The sequence below is a fragment of the Schistocerca cancellata genome, chromosome 5 (assembly GCF_023864275.1).
Source record: "Schistocerca cancellata isolate TAMUIC-IGC-003103 chromosome 5, iqSchCanc2.1, whole genome shotgun sequence".
NCBI lineage: Eukaryota > Metazoa > Arthropoda > Insecta > Orthoptera > Acrididae > Schistocerca > Schistocerca cancellata.
Genome location: NC_064630.1, coordinates 762,089,615 through 762,113,877, shown reverse-complemented (window position 1 = coordinate 762,113,877; position 24,263 = coordinate 762,089,615). Strand labels below are relative to the sequence as shown.

Genomic DNA, 24,263 nt, shown 5'->3' with positions numbered 1-24,263 from the left:
AATATCACCATGAATGTTTGGTAAATATCAGTTTTACTTGACATTAACTGGAAAAGACTCCTCAAAGAAATATTACATACCTTCTTCTTAAGATGTCCACTGCCCAAAATATCCAACCATTCATCTTCAGTTTCATCTTTTGATACTGGTAATTCCGATCTTTTATCAGTGTTCTCATCTGTCTCCTCTTGTTTACCAGACATGTCTAATTTTAAGTCTTCCTGATTCTCTCCTAGATTTGTGTTTCCAGCTACTGCAGGTGATTCAGTTTGCTTATTCTCTTCCATAGAATCCCCTTCACTTTTATTCAAAGCAGAATGCTTGTCCTCAAACTCAATTTGTTGCTTTCTTTCTACAGGGTCCTTTTTATCACCTTCATGAGAAAGAAATTTTAGATGTTTTTCAGTTTCTGAAATTTCATCACTTTCAGTCTTTGTTTGAATCTCGGACCTTTCATTAGATATAAAAGAATTATTACTATTCTCACTACTCTCTTTCACATTTTCATTCTCAGATTTCTGTTCACTCAGACCTAAAGACTCTCTTTGTTGCACATTTTTACTGTTACTTGACAAGTGATCATCAGATCTGAGATCTGCATTTTCACCAAGTGTGCGTGGATTATCATTTGATTTAGAGTCTTCAATGTCAGTCTTATTAATTTGGGGACTTACTTTCAGTACATCCATGTTGGTTTGTAAATTAGTATTATCCGAGTCCTTTGCTACCTCATCTCTTAGCACTGAATCACTTGTTTTGTCCTGTGCAGCGATACTTTCATCATTTGACTGTGGAAAGGTAAAACTGTTAATACCATCACGATTTTCTTCGGCGTTGGCTTCCGTTGCTGTTTCTCCGTTCTCTGGCGCAATTTTGCTCGATGTTTCATTACGCCCATTTTCCCCAATGTCCACACTACCTGAACTATCTTGGCCACTGACATTAAAAGTAGAATTGTGTGTCCTTTCAGCAACACTTAAGTCTTCATTTTCACTTGCTTCGCTGGGCTTCCCAATATTTGTATGGGCAGCTAACAACCCTTCCTCTGTTGGTACGTTCGTTCTGCTTTCGTGAAGAATAAATTGATTAACGTCGGTCGCTGAAGGCACAAATTTATCCTTCCTCACGCCCCCACCGAAAAGAAAATCCTCTGGCTGGTGTTCAATGTGCTTGTCTCCCATAAAACCAAGCTGTTCACTGCTACGTAAATTTTCCATCATTCCCAATTCGGCATGTTGCTGTGGTTTAGAATGTTCCGCTGAACTCGACACGAATCTGTCGGTATGAATGTGATCGCCACTTTCCATATCTGTGCGACAAATTAAAAAAAATGAACATTCATTACTAACGCAACGTACAATTTGCGCAGTTAGGTTTAATACTTTTAATTTGGAGATAAATAACCACCCCATCCGTGAAGCAATAACTTAAAACAACACATATCTTCAGCGACTTAATTGCTTTCCTTACGTAATTCATAAAATTGGACATTAAACATTTCTTTTTAAAAACATAGAAACTATAAAAAGCCGGACGAATTAACGAAACATCCTATGACATTTACAACAGGAATATGAATCATACTATACAAACCAGGAGATGGATAATCACTAAATATTCGGTGCAACCGCGTCGCGTGATAACGCTATACACAATTTCGATGAGTATTTCAGGCACTACTGTCAACCACAAACTTCTACGAAACCGAACCCGTAACACGCCGCATTACTCACAAACATTCTTAACCGGGAGGTGATTGGCAAAACTTTACAGTCCCCAAAGATATTATTTTCGCGATTCCACAGTTACGATAGTCGAAGAAGATAGGCCATGAAAATCATATTTGAATACATAAAGAAATGATAGGGTCACATTACGAGGTTATGCTTGTAATGGGTTAAATACTGATTAACTCTTTAAGGCTACAGTAGAATCATAAGGTTTCTGTCTATGCAAAACAAATATCTACTCAACGGTCAAATACCACTTGATTAATATCAGCAACATTTGTGTTTAACTGGGATTATAAGCGCGTAACGAAAAACTATTCCATCTTATAGGCAAGAGGTATGAGATAGGCTAAATACCGTCAAATTTAAAGAAGAATATAACAATTCCAATTCCAGAGAATACAGGTGCTGACAGATGTGAATATTCCTCTAATGAGTCATGATTTCAAAATACTGACGAGAATTATTTACATAAGAATGGGAAAACTGGTTGAAGATGACCTTTGGGAAGTTCGTATCCGAACAAAGACAATACTGAGCCTACGACTTATTTTAGAATATAGAGTAATGAAAGGCAACCCTACATCTACAGCATTTGTAGACGCAGAGAAAACTTCTGACGATATTACACGGAATACACTCTTTCAACTTCTGAAGCCGTGAGGAGTAAAATACAGAAAGTCAAATGGTATTTGCAACTTTACCTAAACAAGACTCCAGTTATAAGACTCGAAGGGCATGAATGGGAAGCAGTCGTTGAGGGAGCAGCAAAGGAAATCAGAGAAGAATTTGGGGAAGGAATTAACGTTCAGGGAGAAGAAATAAAAACTTATAGATTTGCCAGTGACATCATAATTCTGCCACAAACGGCAAAGGGCTTATAACAACAGTTAATGGAATGGACAGAGTCTTGGAAGAGGAATGCTTGTTTACTTGTTTGCTGTCCATATAACAATCAGTCTTCGGAAGTTATCATAGATATTACTTCAAATATACAAAGGTTTAGTTAACATACTTAAGTGCACACACTGATATAAGTAGTGAAAGTCAGAAATAATCTTTTTTTCCAAAAACTAACTAATAGTATATACACTGTTTTACAGATAGTTTACTACTTGAAATATAAAAGCATGGATTGATATAGTGTGTGAAGATCAGAAATTATCATTTTTGTGTTGTAAAAACAAACTTATGCTATATATGCTGTTGAAGGGATATTACAAGTTGAAATCTTCCACTGAGTAATAGCTTTTCCCTATTAATAAATGATTAAGTTTATTCTTTAAAGTGTTTAAATTAGCTGTCTCAAGGCCAGTTGGAAGTCTGTTATAAAAGATGGTTCCTATTGTTGGTGGACTATGATCTGCAGCCTTTTTTGACATGCAATTCTGTGAAAGATTTCCCTTCCCCATGGATGTCCCGACATACATTATTGTTTGTTGGCTTATATTCTGGATTTTGTTTCACAAATATTATTGCATGCAGGACGTATACAGAGTAGATGGTTAGTATTTCATATTTTCTGAAGATTCCTCTACAAGGCTCTCTTCTGTTTACCTTTGCTACCACTTTTACCATCTTTTTTTTTTTTTAGTCTGAAGAGCCTAATTGTATAGACAGCTGGTGCTCTGCCACATATCATAATAACATACTGAAGATGTGGATGTATCACTCTGAAATACATTTGTGTCAAGCTATCGTGATCCAGGAACGCTGAGACCCTTTTCAGTAGGTACGTATTTCTACTCACTTTCTTACAGATATGGTCTATATGTTCTTTCCATGACAGGCGTGCCTCAACAATTATACCCAAAATTTTGTGTTTGTTTGTGTAGCCAAGGGTCAATGGAGGTATAAATAGAATTCTGTCTATGTTCTGATTATAGCTAAGTGTAAATTGCATTGTCACTGTCTTCTCTTTATTTACGAGTAGCTTATTTGCAGTATGACAACTTGACATAAATTTATAATTTATTTCCCTACTGTTTGTAGTAGTTTGCATATCACAGCCCCAGCTGACAAAAGATGTGTCATTACCGTAGGTTTTGCAGTTCTGGGGTTCACTAAAATCGTTAATGTACACAAGAAACAGGAAAGACCTCAATATACTTCCTTGGGGCACACCACATTGGAGTATCTCGTGAGTTAATTAGGTTGCTACCAACTCTTCACTTCTGTTATAAGTTAGCTTGACACACTTTTTCCTGTCTTCCAAATAGAGGGTAAGTAGTTGTAAGACTAACTATCTCATCCCACATTCTTCTAACTAATGCAATAGAATGTATGATTCACGGTATCAAAAGCTCTACTCATATCCAGGAAGGTACCTGTTATCTAATCTCCATTTAGCATGTTTAATATTTAATGTATATACATTGCTACTGCTGTTACAGTAGATCTTCCTTTTCTAAAACCTTACTGTAGATTAGTAAACACATAATGTTTGATGAACTATGCCTCAAGTTCATTTAATATTACTTTCTCTATTAATTTCCTAAGCTCTGAAGTTAATGATATTGGCCTATAGTCAATTTTTATTCCCTTCTTATACACCAGTAGGATTTCAGTGATTTTCTAAAGCACAGGAAATTCTCCATGGCAGAGGGAAATAATTATTATATATATCCAAGGGTCACTAATTCTCCTCTGCATCCCTTCAGGGAAGGCTTAATGTCACCCAGCCACAAAACATTTTAGCTTGACTTTTGAAATGCTTGTTAGGAACTCCCTCTCAATAATGCCATGGATGAAAAGAGATTGGCTAGTTTTGGTAGCATTTAAATTTGGTGCCCAGTCATGTGTTTCATTTGTACCACCTGAACTAAACATATGTAAGAATTTCTCACACGCTTCTTTTGAATCATTTGTTACATCGTCATTTACTTTTAATGTTATGCTCGTGTGTTCATGAGATTGCTGTTTTCCACATTCTTTATACATTATTTTCCAGGCTGTTTTACTAACACAGGTTGAGTTGCTTATTCGAAAGGCATATTTATAAGCTTTAAGGTTAGCCAAGGAATCTCTGTATTTTTTTCTGAGCAGCTTGTATTTTGTTAAACAGTATTGTAATTTAGTATCTCTAAAGAGTCCAAACGGTCTTTTGTGCTCTCTTTCAGTTCAATGATTTCTGGAGAGAAATTCTCAGCTTTGTGATTAATAGCTTTGATTACTTATTTTACTAAATGACATGATCCATTGAAAGTTTTATTGAACTGTTTATACAACTTTTCCCATCTATCATTCACATTTGTTGCATTGTAAGCTGGTTCCCATTTTTTATTGCCTAGTGCCCTCTTAAGTTTATTATAATTAAATTTTCTTTAATAGATAATTGTGTCACTTTTAGCTGTATCTACATTCCCTACACCAGTTTTCATAGTCAGGGCGGTGTGGTCAGATACGAGGTCTGTTCAATAAATTCTGGAACATTGCCCACACATTTTTTCTGTGCTTGCCTTTTTCTTACTGTGCATGGTCTCCTTCGAAATATCTCCTCCACAAGATTAGATTAGATTAGATTTACTTTCATTCCAATTGATCCGTAGTGAGGAGGTCCTCCAGGATGTGGAACATGTCAGAAAAACAACAATACGTGACAAATATTTACAACTAAAACAAATAAGCTAATGTACCATTCCACAGGTCCCAAGTGGAACGATCGTCATTTTTTAATGAACACTAAGAGTCATTTTACAAATACTATTGCACTGAATTTAAAATAAAAAGTTTTTTATTTATTTATAAGGTAAGAAACATGTAATACAACTACTGTAATACTTATTTACAATGAACACATTACTGCACTGAAATGGTGCAGAAGTTAGATTATACTTTCACACTTACACACACACACACACAAGCACACACACACACACACACACACACACACACTCACACACACACACACACACACACACACAAATTTTCAGTGAACACATTACTGCACTGAAATTGTGCAGAAGTTATGTTGTACTTATATACAAATCAGTTGGATTTACTAAGAAATTCATCAATGGAGTAGAAGGAGTTGGCCACCAATAAATCCTTTAGGCTTCTCTTAAACTGAATTTCATTGGTTGTTAAGCTTTTTATGGCTGCCGGCAAGTTATTGAAAATGTGTGTTCCTGAATAATGCACACCTTTTTGTACAAGACTAAGTGACTTTAAATCCTTGTGAAGATTATTCTTATTTCTAGTATTGATTCCATGAATTGAGCTGTTGGTTTGAAAAAGTGATATATTTTTAATGACAAATTTCATTAAGGAATAAATATATTGGCAAACTGTAGTTAGTATCCTTAGTTCCCTAAACAGGCTTCTGCAGGATGTTCTTGAGTTCACACCACATATAATTCTTACTGCACGTTTTTGTGCCCGGAAAACTTTAGCTTGGCTTGATGAATTACCCCAGAAAATAATCCCGTATGACATTATGGAATGAAAGTAAGCATAGTATGCCAGCTTTTTCATTTTTATATCCCCTATGTCTGACAAAATTCGCATTGCAAACAGAGATTTGTTAAGACGCTTCAGCAGTTCTGTGGTGTGCTCCTCCCAGTTGAATTTATTATCAAGCTGTAATCCCAAGAATTTAACACCGTCCACTTCTTCTATCTTCTTGTCATCATATGTTAGACATATACTCTTGGGACACCCCTTACAAGTTCTGAACTGCATGTAGTGTGTTTTTTCAAAGTTTAGTGACAAAGAATTGGCTAGGAACCAGTGATTAATGTCCACAAATATTTTATTGGCTGATCTTTCTAAGACTACACTTGATTTGCTATTTATTGCAATGTTTGTATCATCGGCAAACAAAACAAACTTGGCATCTGGTAATGTTACTGATGAAAGGTCATTGATATACACAAGAAAAAGTAAGGGCCCCAAAATGGAACCTTGTGGGACCCCACATGTAATTAGTTCCCAGTTGGATGATGCCTGATAGCTTGATACATGTCTCTTTCCTAATAACACCCTTTGTTTCCTGCCAGAGATATAAGATTTGAACCATTTTGCAGCATTTCCTGTTACACTATAATATTCTAGTTTACTTAAAAGGATATTGTGATTTACACAGTCAAATGCCTTTGACAGATCACAAAATATACCAGTTGCCTGCAATTTTTTGTCTAATGAATTAAGTACATTTTCACTGTAAGTGTAGATAGCCTTCTCAATATCAGAACCTTTTAGAAATCCAAACTGTGACTTTGACAGTATGTTATTTGAGATAAGATGGTTATAAAGACGACTGTACATTACTTTTTCGAAAATTTTTGAGAATGCTGGCAACAGTGAAATTGGACGGAAATTTGATGGCATTTCTTTATCTCCCTTCTTAAACAGTGGCTTAACTTCAGCATATTTCAGCCATTCAGGAAATATTCCACTGATAAACGACTGGTTACACAGATAGCTTAATATGTTACTTAGCTCAGAATCACATTCTTTAATTAACTTTGTTGATATTTCATCATACCCACTAGATGTTTTTGATTTTAAAGATTTTATGATGGACATTATTTCTGTTGGGGTAGTGAGGGTCAAATTCATATTATGGAAGTTATTTGAAATGTCTGGTCTAAGGTAATCCATAGCAGCATCTACCGAACCTGACAACCCCATCTTTTCAGTAACAGTTATAAAATGTTTGTTAAAAAGTTCTGCAACACTATACACATCTGTCACCAATGCATCATTTACTCTTAATGCTATTTGTTCCTCTTCATGTCTGGTTCTACCGGTCTCCTCCTTCACTATATCCCATATTGTCTTTATTTTGTTATCTGATATGACTATCTTTTCCTTGTAATATATTTGCTTTGACATCCGTATTACAGTCTTTAATATTTTGCAGTATTTCTTATAATGTGCTATAGCATCAACATTGGAAATGTTTCGGATTGACAGATACAGTTTTCTTTTGGTTTTACAAGATACCCCTATTCCTCGAGTAATCCATGGCTTCTTTGTAGACTTTGCTCTAACCTTGGTAAGTTTTGGGGGAAAGCAGTGTTCGAATAAGGTAAGCACTTTATTAGCAAAAATGTTATATTTTTCATTCATGCCATGAGCACTGTAAACATCAGTCCAGTGAATGTCTCTGAGGAGTGTCCTAAAATAATCAATTTTTGGCTTACTGATTACCCTCTTGAGCTCAGATTTAACAGATTTTATATCCTGTTCAGTATTAACATTTAACAGAAGGAACTGCATGTCATGGTCTGAGAGGCCATTGACTATTGGTTTTGTAATATAATACACCACTCCCACTCCCAATTCCGTTTTAGTTTCTGGAAGCAGCCTTGGTATGCCTTCTACTGGATTGCGCAAATCCCCATCTGCAAATTTTCTTTTATCCCGTCTACCATTGCAAATCTTCGTCCTTTCAATGTCTCAACATCATAACTGTAGACCTATGTCTCAGCACTAGTTATGATTCTCTTAAGGTACATCTTGGTCTCATCTGATCAAGCCAAAAGCTCTTCAGAGATTGCGAGGTGAAGGTCTTTCTGGTCTTGATCCATGAGCCTTGGTACAAACTTGGCGGCAAGATGCTGTGTCAGAATCTCATGGGATGATCCAACTAAAATGTTACATGCTTCTGCAATCTCTCGGACACTCAGTCTTCGATTGGTACACACACTTTAGTTGATGTTCGTGGCATGAACGTCCCTCAGTACCTGTCGAAGGGCGTCCTGAACGAGGGTCATCTTTAACTTTCGTCTGGAACATTTTAGACAGTGTGAACCATACTCAGCACATTGTATGACCTAAGCACTCATCACTCTAGGCTTCCTGTATCATTTGGTGTATCTCTGTAAATGTTTTTTTGAGTTCAAGGAAAATTTGATGCAGACACATAGGTCCTCTAACTCTATCATCTCGAAATTCGCAGACTGTACAACACAACATTCTACTCAATACAGCACTGAACAAAAAATAACTGACATATGAAACTTCCAGGAGTTACACAATAAACAAAGGGGTACACAGGGATGCCAACCACATTTCGCATCAACACAGCACTGGTGCGAAATTACGAATGTTCCAGAATTTTCTGAACAGACCTCGTATGTCGTTTTCTACGATGGTTATGTTTATGTTCTCCTTTAATATGTCTGTGAGAATGTGGTCAATGCACTTCTGTCTTTCTACAGCAATTCTTGTAGGTTCTGAGTTTATGTGATACAATGTAGTAAGTCGATAAAATGCAAATAATTAATGTCATTATTTAAAGAATCTATGTAGATGTCTGTAACAAACATCACATGTTCTTTATATACTGATGTCTTCTCCAGTAGGTCTTCCAGACAGTTGGAAAATTCTTCAGTACTGCTTCCAGGTGACCTATACAGAGCTGCTATAATTACGCTTTTGTTCCCTAATTTTGAATTTATTGCTGCAACTCATGTACCATTTCCTTACTCAGATCATCAATTGACTTTTTCACATGTTATATCATTTCTGCTATAAATGCCTATCCCTCAACCTATATGTGTCCTTCTAAAGAACAAGTTTATGAGTTCATAATTTCTTAGCCTGTATCCATATGCCTTCCTCTTTCTCGCACCTTAATTCACTCACTATGAAGAAATTTGGTTTTGATCCATTTAGGTGTATGTCCAAGTGAACATTCTGGTATGTAAGGGTTAAATTTCTACATTTTCTATAAAAAAGCATCCCTATTACCTTTATGATCAGTAATTTTGTTTAGGTCGTCTTTCTCTGCGATGGTTTTGCTTATTTTCTCATATAAAAGTTTCTTGCCTTCGAAATTTAGATGAAACCCATGTTTAATATGTAGGAATTTTTTCATTTTACCCATATCCACTATTCTACATTTTCCAAACGAAGCACACAGCGGTTTGATTTTCATGTCCGTGTTTCATGTCTCCTTCTTGACACACAAATTGTATGTTAGGTCATGCCTGTGATGTAGTGTTGTAACTATTGTGTTTCGAGATTTGTTAACTTCTAAGAACTTTTCCAGCCTTGCTAAGCAATTTTGTGCCTTGTTTCTTGCGACATCTTTGGCACCAGCTATACACACGAAATATTCATTTTCATCTTTCATTTCTTCCTGCAGGTCGACATCGGTAACACTTATGATTCTTTCACCGTGTTTCACTATTCCCATAGTTTGGAAGTCTTTGTTACTGTCTTCTAAAATACTTGCCAGGTATCTGCCATGGTTGTCTGATAAGAAAATAACACTGTACCGTTTTCGTGACTGATTCTTGGTTTTGTTGTCACTGTGTTTCGCTGTTGTTTCTTATGCTCCACCACTGCGTTGTTTACGAAATTCATTGCCATCACACTTCACATTTTCATGTTTAACACTACCACTTCTTTCAGTACTGTTAAAAGAAAAGAAAAAATTCCTTGACGTCTGTATTTATGTGCTGCTCCATGACTCTGCTGTCAATATCTTTATTCTTGGCTTGTGTGTAACTTCTGTGTTTTTTTTCTTTCAGTAAATGTTTTGTTTTTCCGTATCCAGGGTGTAATTACAAAGCTAATAAAATGTTTTCTTGCCCTTAAATAATATTTTTCATCAGGTTATGGGCCCAGTACACGTGTAAAGGCAAACAACACAGTTTAATTAAAACAATATTTGAAATGAGCGTATGTCTGTAAAGAAAAATGACTGCTAGCGGCGATTATAAAGACAGCATTGATAAGCTTGAAGGACCTGACGACTGGGCCAAATGGAAATGGCATATTTCTATGGTGCTACGTTCATATGGACTAGAAGATATTATTAACGGTACACGTGAACGTGTAGAGTTGCCGCAAGATGCGACAAGTGAACAAAAAGAAGCGTATGTGGAATGGCTCAAGGACGACGCAAAGGCAGCAAGTCTTATAGCAAGTGCGCTAAGTAAACCTGTTGCAGAACTGGTCTTAACGTGCAAGAATGCTAAAGAAATCTGGTACAAATTACGCGCCCGATTTGAACGTAGCAGTACTCAGCGTTTGAATATGTTGATTGAAACATTTTTCCGTGTTAAACGTGATGAATCGGAAGATATTAGTGCACATGTGGCCAAACTGCAAAAGTTATTTGTGGACCTGAACGATGAATTAGCAAAACATGAAGAAAATACGTTATCTGAAAGAATCTTAAATGGTCGAATTTTGTCTACACTGGGAAAAGACTATGACAATTTTAAGGATCTCTGGGATACGATACCGACAGAAAAGCAAAGCTTGAATTTATTGATTGAAAAACTCTGTACTATTGAACTGTGTGAACAAGACGTTAATGGAAGTGCAGCTTTTGTCGTTTCTAAAACAAGAAAACGGCAAACAAGTAATCAGCAAGTAAAGATGACGAAGTCACAATTAAAACAGAAGTTTCCGAGTAATAAATGCAAACAATTAGGTCACTGGGCAGCAGAGTGTCCACAGAACACTCGTGACAGCAATAAAAGAAAAGAGAAGAAGCGAGACAGTGAACACGCTGCATTTACTTCATACGCTATGGGTGTGTGTACCAGTAATCACAGTGACCCAATTAAGTGGTATTGCGACAGTGGCGCTACAAATCATATCACTCCCAACAAACAGTATTTTGTTTCGTATAGTGAATTTGATGTTCCTCAAGTAATTTGATTGGGAAAACAAGATGTCAAAATGTGTGCGTACGGTCAAGGAACAGTTTACATCCAAATCCGACGAAACAATAAATGGTACAATGCTAGAATGGACAATGTTTTGTATGTCCCTGATGCAAGTGCTTATCTGTTCTCTGTGAGAGCCATTGCCTGCAGAGGCTACAGTACTAATTTTAGTTATAATAATGTCTGTGTTCGAAAACAAGTCAGTGGCAATATTGTTATGACAGGTTATGTGAAAAATGGACTTTATGTGTTGAACATGGTTGTTGTTAGAAATGCAAAAATGAATCGTATGAGCTTGATGACTTCATCCGAAACATTGCAAGTGTACAATGAAAGGTTTGGTCATCAGAATAAAAATAAACAATATGTGAAGAATATTTTAAAGGGAATGAACATTAATGTGGAAGATGCCAAGAGTGAATTTTGTGCCGGCTGTGCGGTTGGAAAGATGCATAGGCTGCCATTCAAAACACGAACAATACGCGCTACCAGTACTGGTGAATTAATCCACGTGGATGTAAATGGACCAATGAGCACGAAATCTTTTGGAGGCAAGCATTATTATGTATGTTTAAAAAACGATTTTAGTAAATTCCGTCGAATTTTCTTTTTAAGACACAAAAGTGAAGTGTATACTGTGCTTAAGCAGTTTTTAAATGAAGCACGAACTAATGGACATGTTGTCAAACAATTTAGATGTGATGGAGGCAAAGAATTTAACAATAAGAATGTCAGTGAACTGCTTGCAGACAGGGGAATAGAGCTACTGATTCCTCCTCCTTACACTCCTGAACAAAATGGTGTGGCTGAACGGGAAAATAGGACCATTGTTGAAGCTGCCCGGTCAATGCTAAATCCGAGTAAATTACCTAAAGGGTTGTGGGCAGAGGCATGTAACACAGCAGTCTACCTAATAAATCGTACTGGAAAATCTTCAGTTGAAAATAAAACCCCTTATGAACTATGGTTTAATCGATCAGTAGGACGACTTGATCATCTCAGAATTTTTGGCACAGGCTGCTATGTTCACATTAACAAACAATTCCGTTCCAAGTTTGATGATAAGGCAGTTTTTGGACGACTTGTTGGATATGTTAATGACAAAGATGGGTTCAGAGTTTGGATTCCATCTAAAAGAAAAGTGGTGTTGAGTCACGATGTAAAATTTAAGCCAGAAATTGTTTGTGATTTACATAGTGATCATGTAGAATTTGAAGTCCCTCGGGAAGAATTTAATGATCCGAATTCATCTAAAGATGACCAATGTAAATCTCCTAGGCTGTACACTTCTGGAGGAAGCCAAACTCAAGAAAAAATTGGCACTCTCGATTCTAGAGAAAGTCAAGAGTCGAGTGAATCTGAAGAAAACAAAGAATTAACAGAATTTCTAAAAGCAGAAGCTGCTGAATCTTCTAATGAAGAGAAACAGAAGAATAAAAGACAATGAAGAAAACCAACCTGGATGGAAAGTGGTGAATTTTGTATGGCAACAAAAGCTGATGCACTTGGATACAAAGATCCAAACTGTTTTTCAGAAATATTGCAGTCAAACGAGAAGGAAGAATGGATGCAAGCTATTAGTGAAGAACTTCAATCACTTAAGGAAAACAATACCTGGGTGCTGGCTGACCGTCCGAAGAATGTCAAAGTATTGCAAAACCGATGGGTTCTACGGCGAAAGGTCACAGTCAATGGAGGTACTCGCTTTAAAGCCAGATTGGTTGCAAAAGGCTGTATTCCGAAAGCAGGAATTGATTATGACGACGCCTTTAGCCCTGTGGCGCGTTATGACACCATACGAACTCTGTTGGCTGTAGCTGCTTCAAAGAAAACGCTGCTAGAACAATTCGATGTAAAGACAGCTTTTTTGAATGGAATACTTGAAGATGAAGTATATATGGAACAACAAGAAGGTTTCGAAGATGGTACAGGCCGTGTATGTTTCTTAAAAAAAGGTCTTTATGGGTTGAAGCAAGCGCCACGTTGCTGGAACAAACGTTTTGTTGAGTTCATGAAGAAAGCTGGTTTTTCAAACAGTGATGCAGACCCATGCCTATTTTATCGTAGACAAAATGGAAATAGCCTTTATGTGGCAATCTACGTTGATGATGGCCTGATTGTCGGCAGTAACAAGAAAGAAATTGCTGTTTTTATGGATGTTTTACAACATGAATTCGAAATAACAACTGGCAGTCTTGACAATTTTCTTGGCATAAAAATAAAGCAATATGAAGATTGAGCAATAATGATAAGTCAAGAGAAATACACAGAAGAAATTCTGCAAAGATTTCGAATGGCAGAATGCAATACAATCTCAACTACTATTGGACGTGAGGACAATAATCAAAACGAAGAAGTTTCGTCATCTGTACCCTACCATGAAGCAATTGGTTGTCTCATGTACCTTTCAACAGTAACTCGTCCAGACATCACTTTTGCAGTCAATAAAGCTGCTCGAGCTATGGAGAAACCAACCACTGAAGACTGGAATAGAGTAAAGCGCATTTTCCGATATTTGAAAGGGACCTTAAATTTTGGAATTGTATATAATAAAAAAGAAGAGTTAAAGATTTACGCTGATGCAGATTTCGCAGGTGATAACCGGACAAGGCGCTCAACAACTGGAATTCTTGCAAAGTACTCAGGTGGTGCAGTGTCATAGACAAGTCAGTTGCAGAAAGTAGTGGCCACATCCACAACCGAGGCGGAAATAATTGCACCTAGTGAAGGAGCAAAAGAGTTAGTTTGGTTACGTCGTCTGCTATCAGAATTAGTGGAAATGTCGGGGCAGCCTCCAGTTCTTTACATTGACAATGCTAGTGCATTGAAGTTGGCAAAAAATCCAGAATATCATCGACGTTCTAAACATATAGAGGTCCGACATTTCTATGTTCGTGAAAGATATCTGAACGGTGAGATTTTCTTGGAACACATTGATGGACACAACCAGTTGGCAGATATTTTGACGAAACCTCTTGAACGAGTTCGATTTAATTTTCTATGTTCAGAAATTGGCATGCAAGAGACAAAGCAATAATTTCATGATTTTTTCTTTTGGAGGAAGTGTTAAAAGAAAAGAAAAAATTCCTTGACGTCTATATTTATGTGCTGCTCCATGACTCTGCTGTCAATATCTTTATTCTTGGCTTGTGTGTAACTTCTGTGTTTTTTTCTTTCAGTAAATGTGTTGTTTTTCCGTATCCAGGGTGTAATTACAAAGCTAATAAAATGTTTTCTTGCCTTTGAATAATATTTTTCAGCAAGTACTAATTGCAATATCACTACCATCCGTAAATGTATGCAATTATAGTACCGATAACGGTTCAGAAAACGTTTTAGGCGTAATTTTTTTTCATATCCATATTCATATTTGGAACAGTTTGGCTATCACGCAAAAGTACACCCGATGTTCGTGACGGCTCACACTTTTGAGATGTAAGCTTTTTTCATATCACTCATTAGAACGTAGTTGAAGACTACTTACACAATCATTTAAAGTATCCGTTTCATCACTACAATCCATGCACACACTGTTTTTGCCAGTACAATTTTCACTTTTTTCTCCATGTGTCTGTACAAGTGGCCATCTTGTCACCTTAATTACACGTTTGTCATCCTTAACTTCGGTTTCAACATTAACAAAAGCAAAACGACAGCGGAATATAGTCGAATTAAAACAGGTTATTCTGACAGAATTAAATTAGAAAATGAGACACTGAAAGTAGTAGATAGGTTTTGGTGTTTGAGCACAAAATAAGTGATTTTAGTCAAAGTAGAGAGTATATAAAATGCAGACATGGATACAGATTACAGTAGTTATCCAGAGAGGCTTGCACAGGATAGACTAATGTAGAGAGCTGCATCAAACCAATATTCAAACTTGAGACCACCACAGCAAAATGTATTAAAATCTTCTGCATCTGAGAGCAAAATTCCTGCATCTACATCTAGAGTCTACAGATCACCATTAAATCAGTAACTGATACTTTTTGGTTTATTTAATTTATTTGCATTTTGCTTCATTTCAGGCGAAGTAATGATGATTATTTATTTTTTTATTCTTTCAGCCTTCTCCAAAATTCTTTCATTTTCTTAGAATGAGCACTTTTCTTCTCATTTAACCATTTGACTCCAATTATTTTTCTGTTTGTTTTCTCTTCACTAAAATCTTTGAATTTTTTTATCTCTTGTCTGATTTTGTCTCTGTTGAATAAGATCTCATGTTCTGTCTGCATTTGTTCTTAATTCTTTTTGTCTTGCCTCTCTACATGATTTCTGTTTATGTTTTTCCTGTTTTGTGAGAATGTGTTGATCATCCTTTTAACCTAGTTCCTTCATTTTCTCTAGATGCTCACAGAGTTTAACACATCATTTACTGATATTTTATGGCAGAATGGGTATACTTCCTGATTTGGTCTCAAAACTAAATTGCCATCTTTGTTCATGGCTGGACCTAATATTTTTCATAACATATTTCTTCCGTTCTTTGCCAAACCTTCTAATGCTGTTTTGCATCCAGTTAATGTAGTACATCCAACTCATAAAGGACTTCGGATTTTACAACTGTATTAGAATGGCTTAATTTAAATTATTCAAGAAATCTTTTTTATTGTACAGATTTCTCACTTCCATGTACACCCTTTTGTTTTTTTAATTCTAACTGTAATTAGAACGTTTCCACTTTTTATGTTTTATTTTTACCAAAATAATTAAAAATGTTTGTTTTCTTGATGTTGCCATACATGGTTTTCAAATTTTGTAGTGATTTACTTTCACTAGTCATGTATTTAGTATTTTCAAAAGATACTTGCAGACATGCCTGTTCAGCTATCTCGTTCAGTAGATCTAGTCTTCTCTTTGCAACCTTTACAGTTCCATCTATTATTACAAGATTGTCTGCAAAGGTCAAACAATTTGTTGCTTCTTTTGATCCACCCAGCTTTATGAAATTATTAAGTTTCTGTTTTTCTTCTTCTATTTTCCATTCTATTATAATTTTTCCTGGCACACAATTGGATAACAGTGACAAACCATCTCCTTGTCTGACAGCTTCTATAATTTAGAAGGAGCTGTAAGTTATTCCATGTAATTTAACTTAAGATACTGTGGTTGTAAGATTCCGTTCAGTTATTTCCAGAGTTGCTCTGTCTACTACAAATTCATTCAATGTTTTGAGGAGAGAATCTCTGTCCATCGAATCATACACTTTTACAAAGTCAATAAAACTCAGCACTATTTTTTTATTTGATATTTTTGTATGCCTAATTAACGATTAAGATTTAGAATTTACTCTGAACAGAGCTGCTACTTCTAAATACAGCTTGATTGTTTATCTCACAGAAGATTTAATATGTCCAGAAGAGCTATCGATAAAATGTTGTATTCTAAGAGAATTTACTCTGTAATTATTGATATCATTTTTTCCCCATTTTGACTGAAGTGTCCACTTCCATAGGTTAGTGGTCAGCACAGATGGCTGGCATGCAGAGGAAACAGGTTTGGTTCTTGGTACTGTCGAGAATTTTTCTTTGATGGCAGAACTGTACTGTGCTCAGCCTCGTGACACCAATTGGGGAACTACCTGACCGAGTAGCAGCGGCTCCACAGTCTGGAAAGTTTACACAACAGTTTGGAAAGCATTATTTTGACCACATGCCCTTATACTGCATCCACATAATACTGCAAGGCAGAGGATGAGGCGTTGGTTGGTAGACATCCATTGTGGGGTTTTCACAGCCTGGTTAGGATCACTTTTTTCTATGAAGTGGATGAATTAACTCAATCTTCCTGTTCTCTAGATTTGTTCTAGTATCTCAGAACTCCACAGCTTTCAGGAATTCTGCTGTGAGGTCATCTTCAGCTGGGGTTTTGTTTAAATTGTTTGATCTAACTTTTAACTGTATCAGTGATTGACAGTTTTGAATGAAATTCCAGTTGTTTGGTCAATCTGAACAGCTCAGTTGCTTTTTCCAATTATCCCACCAGTAGCGTACAGTCTTCTTCTTTGCAAAATCCTAGTTTTTCACTTTCTCACCTGAAGCAATGTGATTGTGGAATGTACCCAGGCATGCAGTTCTTGATTGTTTTCTAATAGTCTCTTGTACCATAATTTTAAAGTATTCTTTTATATTTTGAAACTGCTCCTTTCCAAAGTTACTCTTCTGTGCCCTAATAATTTTATCAGTTTGCTTCTTACCAAGCTGATAAATTTTCTAATTACTGCTTGCTTTCCTCCTGTACCAATTCTTCCAAGCTTCTGTTTCTGCCTAACATGAAGAATAGCCCAGAAACTTCGTTGACTGAAGAGGGGTCAAAATAAGTAAACATACATCTCAGCTTATCTGTAGATACTCGACAATTTCTGAGAAAATGATGGTCAAGTGTTTCAATATAATTTTGATACCTTTTATCAGGCAATAAGTTCAGTGGTAGCCTTGGCATGGTTGATAGTGTCATGGCTTCATATTTTAGTACTCCAGGTTTAGAACTCAATTGGAATGTTTCCTATCATTTTAGGAGATGAAAGCGAATTATATTAATTATCAGTGGCGGCCGGTGAGGCATTTCATTGGCAGTGTTAAAAAAACTTAGTTTGTTATCATTGAACGTATTACAGAATTTTGTCGATAATTCATATATTTCAAAAGTTGCTTTAGCTATCTTTTCTGCATGTCTGCATGAGACATAAGACCTAACACTGCCATTAGAGATCAATCCTGAACTACTACTTAACGACACCACCAACCTCAGTTAACAATTGCGCTCTAGCTGTTACCAAATGATTTATGTGCTCTGCTTTGCTTTGAGTTGTGCTTGCTCGTTGTTTCCTTTTCTTATTTTGGAATGAGAGCAGAGAGCAATCTTGCTCTGTCACAGGGTTCGAATATGATTCTCACGACACCAGAGGAATCAACGATCCATATGTACATTATTACATTGGTTCTGCCTTCCCAGGACCACAGAACACGGACGTCAGCTGTCAGCCCTGTGAGAGGGAGGCGTGGCTTGTCCCCCCACTTCTCCCTTCTCCCCTCGACAGCCAGAACTCCTTGTTTGTTTTACGTTCGCGGCCGACTACCACAAAAGTGTCCGCTACAAGTGCCAGGGCGAGGAATAATAGAGCATGTATAAATTATCTGAACTTGTAATCTGGATTTTGGGGAGCGAATTTAATCAAATTAGCGACACTGTAAACAAAAAGCACTGTATTCACCAAAAGGAGCAACTCTGTGACTTTGAGAAGACAGCTTCAAGATAATTAGTAGGAACGGTATTGTAAATCGATTCGTTGTTCCTTCTTGTTGGCAATAAATCTGTCATCTCAGATTGAAATCTTCAATTTTACACACAAACCACTTTCCACATGAACTCATTCATCTTTCAAGAGGTTTCATAGGATCGTTTTAATTCTCTTGAGCATTGAAAAGCACTTCTCAGCTTCTGATGTCGAGTTAGGCTTCGTGATTAGCAGTTTCAAAACTTTAATAGTCTCGTCGACGAATGAATCACGAAGTTTGTCCTCTAGAATCAGCGAAATAAATGCAACTGCTCTCAAGACCTGAAGCTATCTGTCTCTTCCTGTCCTTGATTCTGGGTGTACGTGATGCGTGTGTATCAGGCAGCTATGGGTATTTGAGTAAAAGTTTTTTTACAATATACCTTCTGGAAAGGGAGGCAGTTTCTTCCGTCCTGAATATAATACATGGATGCACCACAGCCTGTGATCTTCAGATACAACTGCGACATCAGTTATGACTGTATTGTACTGCGTTCTTGATCATGGCGATGAATGGCGCTTCCTTTTCTTCATGAAAGAAGAGGTAAATATCACTCTGTTCAAAGGAGAGTTAATACATCAATCAGTTTAGACTGTGTCAGTGGTAATCGTAGCGAAAGACTGTGGAGGTGCGAACTTAGATGAGTGAACTGCTGCTGGTGAAAGTATCCGTCAGCCACACACCTCGAAATGATCCACATTATGCACTCCTCCCTTATGGCACCACTACTTAAATACCAGTATAGTGGTCGCCTAGGATGGTAAAGTTTTAGGGTGGTGAAGGGCGGGAAAAAATAATTTCAAATCAAACAGCAAAAAAATTGAGCAAATGAGGAGAAAAAAAATGAAAGAGAGTTAAAATTTAAGAACTGAATTGTTTTGAAAAGCATACAGAACAGTTACTTAATAAGTTTTTACTTACTTTGACGAAAATAAACACATTGCTTCTACCTAGCTCACAACTAAAGCAGCTGCTACTGAGTTATTATTTATTTATTAACATTACAGAGTGACCCACCACCTTGGTAACTATAGTAGGTTGTTCGCTACTACAAATTAGACAATTTTTAGAATTTTAGTACCTTTCTTTTCTATATAATTAAAAAGAAAAAGAAAACAAAAAACACAAGATACATGAAGTACAATTGGGAATGGTAACAAAATTTACTATATTCTTAAGAAGAAAATAATATGGAAAGGAAAGATTTAGATAGCAAAAGACGTCCCTTTACCTAGCTGCTTCAAGTGTAAGGGCTTTGGTAAACACTTAGAGCCTGTCTCACCTGAATTAACCTATTCTCTTCTACTATAGGTACTACTACACAAGGTGTTTCCGTAAAAGCATGCAAAAATTTAACAGAACATAGATGATGCTCCACTGAACAATTTGAGGTAGAGAGCTTGAGGTGTACTTTTTTATTTACATTAGTTGCAGTGGTGTGGGTTCCTGTAGTCATGTCCTAGTTCATGAATCACAGGCAATGTATGAGTGGCCAAGTAAGTGGTCCCGACAGTCGCGATACCAGTTACTTTGGAATAAGGCTGGGCGTCTCGGACATATTCTGAGTCATGGTCACCTTTGTGCTCATACGGCAAAGACTACCAAATCCACCGGTTAGTCCCTCAGCCGCTAGGGGTAAAACCCAATGGGACTCGGGGCAAGTAAAGCTAGCAACCTGCTTCCCTGGTACTTTAAATATGATGCTGGCAACAATCAGAGCAAAATGCCACGGACCTTTGGAGGTGACGGAGTCCCACCTCTAACTGACAAACCAGGGACTCCTAAGATACGACTTGGCAAACAAATGGTAATGAGATGGGGAGCTATTAATATCAATGGGGGCTACTCTGGGAAGAAGGTAGAGCTGGCAGAGGCTGCAAGTAAGATGGGGCTGGACGTTTTAGCTGTTAGTGACATTCGGGTAAGGGGTGAGAAAGAAGAGGAAGTGGGAGAATACAAGGTCTACCTGTCAGGAGTCAAAGCAGGAGTATCACAATGGGGTGTAGGGCTTTACATCAGGAAAGAAATGGAACCCAGCGTAGTTGCAATAAGGTATGTAAACGATTGACTGATGTGGATAGATTTGACAGTGTCTAGCAAGAAAATTAGGATTGTGTCAGTATATTCGCATTGTGAAGGGACAGATCAAGATAAGATGGATAGTTTTTATGAGGCACTCAGTGATGTAGTTGTTAGAGTAAAGGACAAGGACAGTGTTCTGCTCATGGGTGATTTTAACGCCAGGATTGGAAATCGAACAGAAGGGTATGAAAAGGTTATGGGTAAATTTGGATAGGATATGGAGGCCAACAGGAACGGGAAACAACTCTTGGATTTCTGTGCCAGTAAGGGCTTAGTAATCACAAACTCCTTTTTTAAACATAAGAACTTTCACCGGTATACTTGGGAAGGCAGGGGAACCAGATCTGTCATTGACTATATAATAACAGATCAGGAATTCAGGAAGGCTGTGAGGGACACACGTGTATTCAGGGGATTCTTTGATGACATTGATCATTATTTAATCCACAGTGAAATTGGGATTGTGAGGTCCATATGTAGGAGGATAAGAGTGGAGAAACTTCAGGATAAGGAAATCAGGCACAAGTACATAACAGCGATCTCAGAAAGGTACCAGTTAGTTGAATGTAGTCAATTACAGTCATTGGAAAAGGAATGGACAAGGTACAGGGACACAGTACTAGAAGTGGCTAAAGAATGTCTTGGAACAGTAGTGTGTAAAAGTAGGATGAAGCAAACAGCTTGGTGGAATGATACAGTCAAGGCAGCCTGTAAAAGGAAAAAGAAGGCGTATTAAAAATGGCTACATACCAGAACTCAGGTAGACAGAGAAAGTTATGTTGAAGAAAGAAACAAAGCCAAACAGATAATTGCAGCATCCAAGAAGAAATCGTGGGTAGACTTTGGAAAGAGGTTGGAGACTATGGGTCAAGCTGCTGGAAAACCATTCTGGAGTGTAATTAGCAGTCTTCGAAAGGGAGGTAAGAAGGAAATGACAAGTATTTTGGACAGGTCAGGAAAACTGCTGGTGAATACTGTGGATGCCTTGGGCAGATGGAGGGAATATTTTGAAGAGTTGCTCAATGTAGGTGAAAATGCGATCATTAATGTTTCAGATTTCGAGGTAGAATGGGATAGGAATGATGATGGAAATAGGCTCACATTTGAGGAAGTGGAAAAAATGGTCAATAGATTACAGTGCAATAAAGCGGCTGGGGTGGATGAAATTAAGTCGGAACTCATCAAATACAGTGGAATGTCAGGTCTTAAATGGCTACACAGGGTAATTGAAATGGCCTGGGAGTTGGGACAGGTTCCATCAGACTGCACAAAAGCAGTAATCACACCAATCTTTAAACATGGAAACAGAAAAGATTGTAACAACTACAGAGGTATCTCTTTAATCAGCGTTGTGGGTAAAATCTTCTCAGGTATTGTTGAAAGGAAAGTGCGAGTATTAGTTGAGGACCAATTGGATGAAAATCAGTGTGGGTTTAGGCCTCTTAGAGGTTGTCAGGACCAGATCTTTAGCTTACAGCAAATAATGGTGAAGTGTTATGAGTGGAACAGGGAATTGTATCTATGCTTTATAGATCTAGAAAAGGCATATGACCGGGTTCCTAGGAGGAAGTTATTGTCTGTTCTACAATATTATGGAATAGGAGGCAAACTTTTGCAAGCAATTAAAGGTCTTTACATGGATAGTCAGGCAGCAGTTAGAGTTGACGGTAAATTGAGTTCATGGTTCAGAGTAGTTTCAGGGGTAAGACAAGGCTGCAACCTGTCTCCACTGTTGTTCATATTATTTATGGATCATATGTTGAAAACAATAGACTGGCTGGGTGAGATTAAGATATGTGAACACAAAATAGGCAGTCTTGTGTATGCAGAAGACTTAGTTGTGATGGCAGATTCGATTGAAAGTTTGCAAAGTAATATTTCAGAGCTAGATCAGAAATGTAAGGACTATGGTATGAAGATTAGCATCTCCAAAACGAAAGTAATGTCAGTGGGAAAGAAATATAAACGGATTGAGTGCCAAATAGGAGGAACAAAGTTCGAACAGGTGGACGGTTTCAAGTACTTAGGATGCATATTCTCACAGGATGGCAACATAGTGAAAGAACTGGAAGCGAGGTGTAGCAAAGCTAATGCAGTGAGCGCTCAGCTACGATCTACTCTCTTCTGCAAGAAGGAAGTCAGTACCAAGACTAAGTTATCTGTGCACTGTTCAATCTTTCGACCAACTTTGTTGTATGGCAGCGAAAACTGCGTGGATTCAGGTTACCTTATCAACAAGGTTGAGGTTACGGATATGAAAGTAGCTAGGATGATTGCAGGTACTAGTAGATGGGAACAATGGCAGGAGGGTGTCCACAATGAGGAAATCAAAGAAAAACTGGGAATGAACTCTATAAATGTAGCAGTCAGGGCGAACAGGCTTAGATGGTGGGGTCATGTTACACACATGGGAGAAGCAAGGTTACCCAAGAGACTCATGGATTCAGCAGTAGAGGGTAGGAGGAGTCGGGGCAGACCGAGGAGAAGGTACCTGGATTCGGTTAAGAATGATTTTGAAGTAATAGGTTTAACATCAGAAGAGGCACCAATGTTAGCACTGAATAGGGGATCATGGAGGAACTGTATAAGGGGGGCTATGCTCCAGACTGAATGCTGAAAGGCATAATCAGTCTCAAATGATGATGATGATGATGATTAGTTACAGTTAAATGCAAAGACCATAATTGACACAATGAACGTACCATTTGTACCGTAGCTTACAAAATGTTCTGAAACTGACGGCCATCAACATCAATGCAAGCATGACAAGATTCTGACGCACCCTGACAGGCAGCTACAATTCTGGCAACTAATTCCATCTCAATATCCACTAGGGTCTCATACATAAGTGACTTTAGATTTCCCCATAGGAAATAATCAAGGGGATTCAGGTGATGTGATCTCACAGGCCATGGAATAGGACCTCCACTTCCAATCCAGCGACCAGGAAATACAGCACTGAAATGGTTGCGGACATTCACACCAAAGTGATGCGGTGCACTTTATGTCGTACCCATATCCTCTCACGGACAACCAAGGATACATTCTCCAACAACTCAGGTAGAACTCTTTGCACGAACCTCAGGTACAGAGACGGTCAAGTAGAACATATGGCCCAATGACATTGTCGCCTAGAATTCCGGATGATGCTTGTTAGGAAATCGTTCCCTATACAGCCTTTCAGCACTGAGAGCATTGCAATGTTCTTCCCCATACACAAGGTGTATGTTGGTGAGTTCTGCGAAACTGTATCGGTACTACTCGTATTGTACTGTATATCTCTGAATAGCACTGAATAATGAATAGGTGTTTCACTGATTCATAGCACATTCTGTCATGCAACAGAGTAAATACTATACAACAGAGCCCCCTTATGGACAAGTAAAATAAACAAAACCTACATCATCACTTCCTAGTAATCAGGCTCATCCTCACTATTTCCTTACAGGAAATAAAGAGTGTACATGTAAATAAACAGCACTGTATGTGTAAACCTGTACGCATAATACTTGTAAATAAGGGAACTGGTTAACATCACATCC

The 24,263-nt window shown here is 37.5% G+C and overlaps 1 protein-coding gene across 1 annotated transcript in view; it reads right to left on the bottom strand.

Moving 5' to 3' along the window:
* LOC126187838 (uncharacterized) overlaps window positions 1–1,774 on the bottom strand; it is an 85,490-nt gene extending 83,716 nt beyond the window's left edge. Inside the window, exons 1-2 of the mRNA XM_049929141.1 lie at window positions 1,594–1,774; window positions 81–1,309 (exon numbers count right to left, since the gene is read on the bottom strand). Of these exons, the coding sequence (XP_049785098.1) occupies window positions 81–1,307 (1,227 nt within the window). The 5' untranslated portion in view covers window positions 1,308–1,309; window positions 1,594–1,774. The remainder of the gene's footprint in view (window positions 1–80; window positions 1,310–1,593) is intronic.
* Between the last annotated feature and the right edge of the window lie 22,489 nt (window positions 1,775–24,263).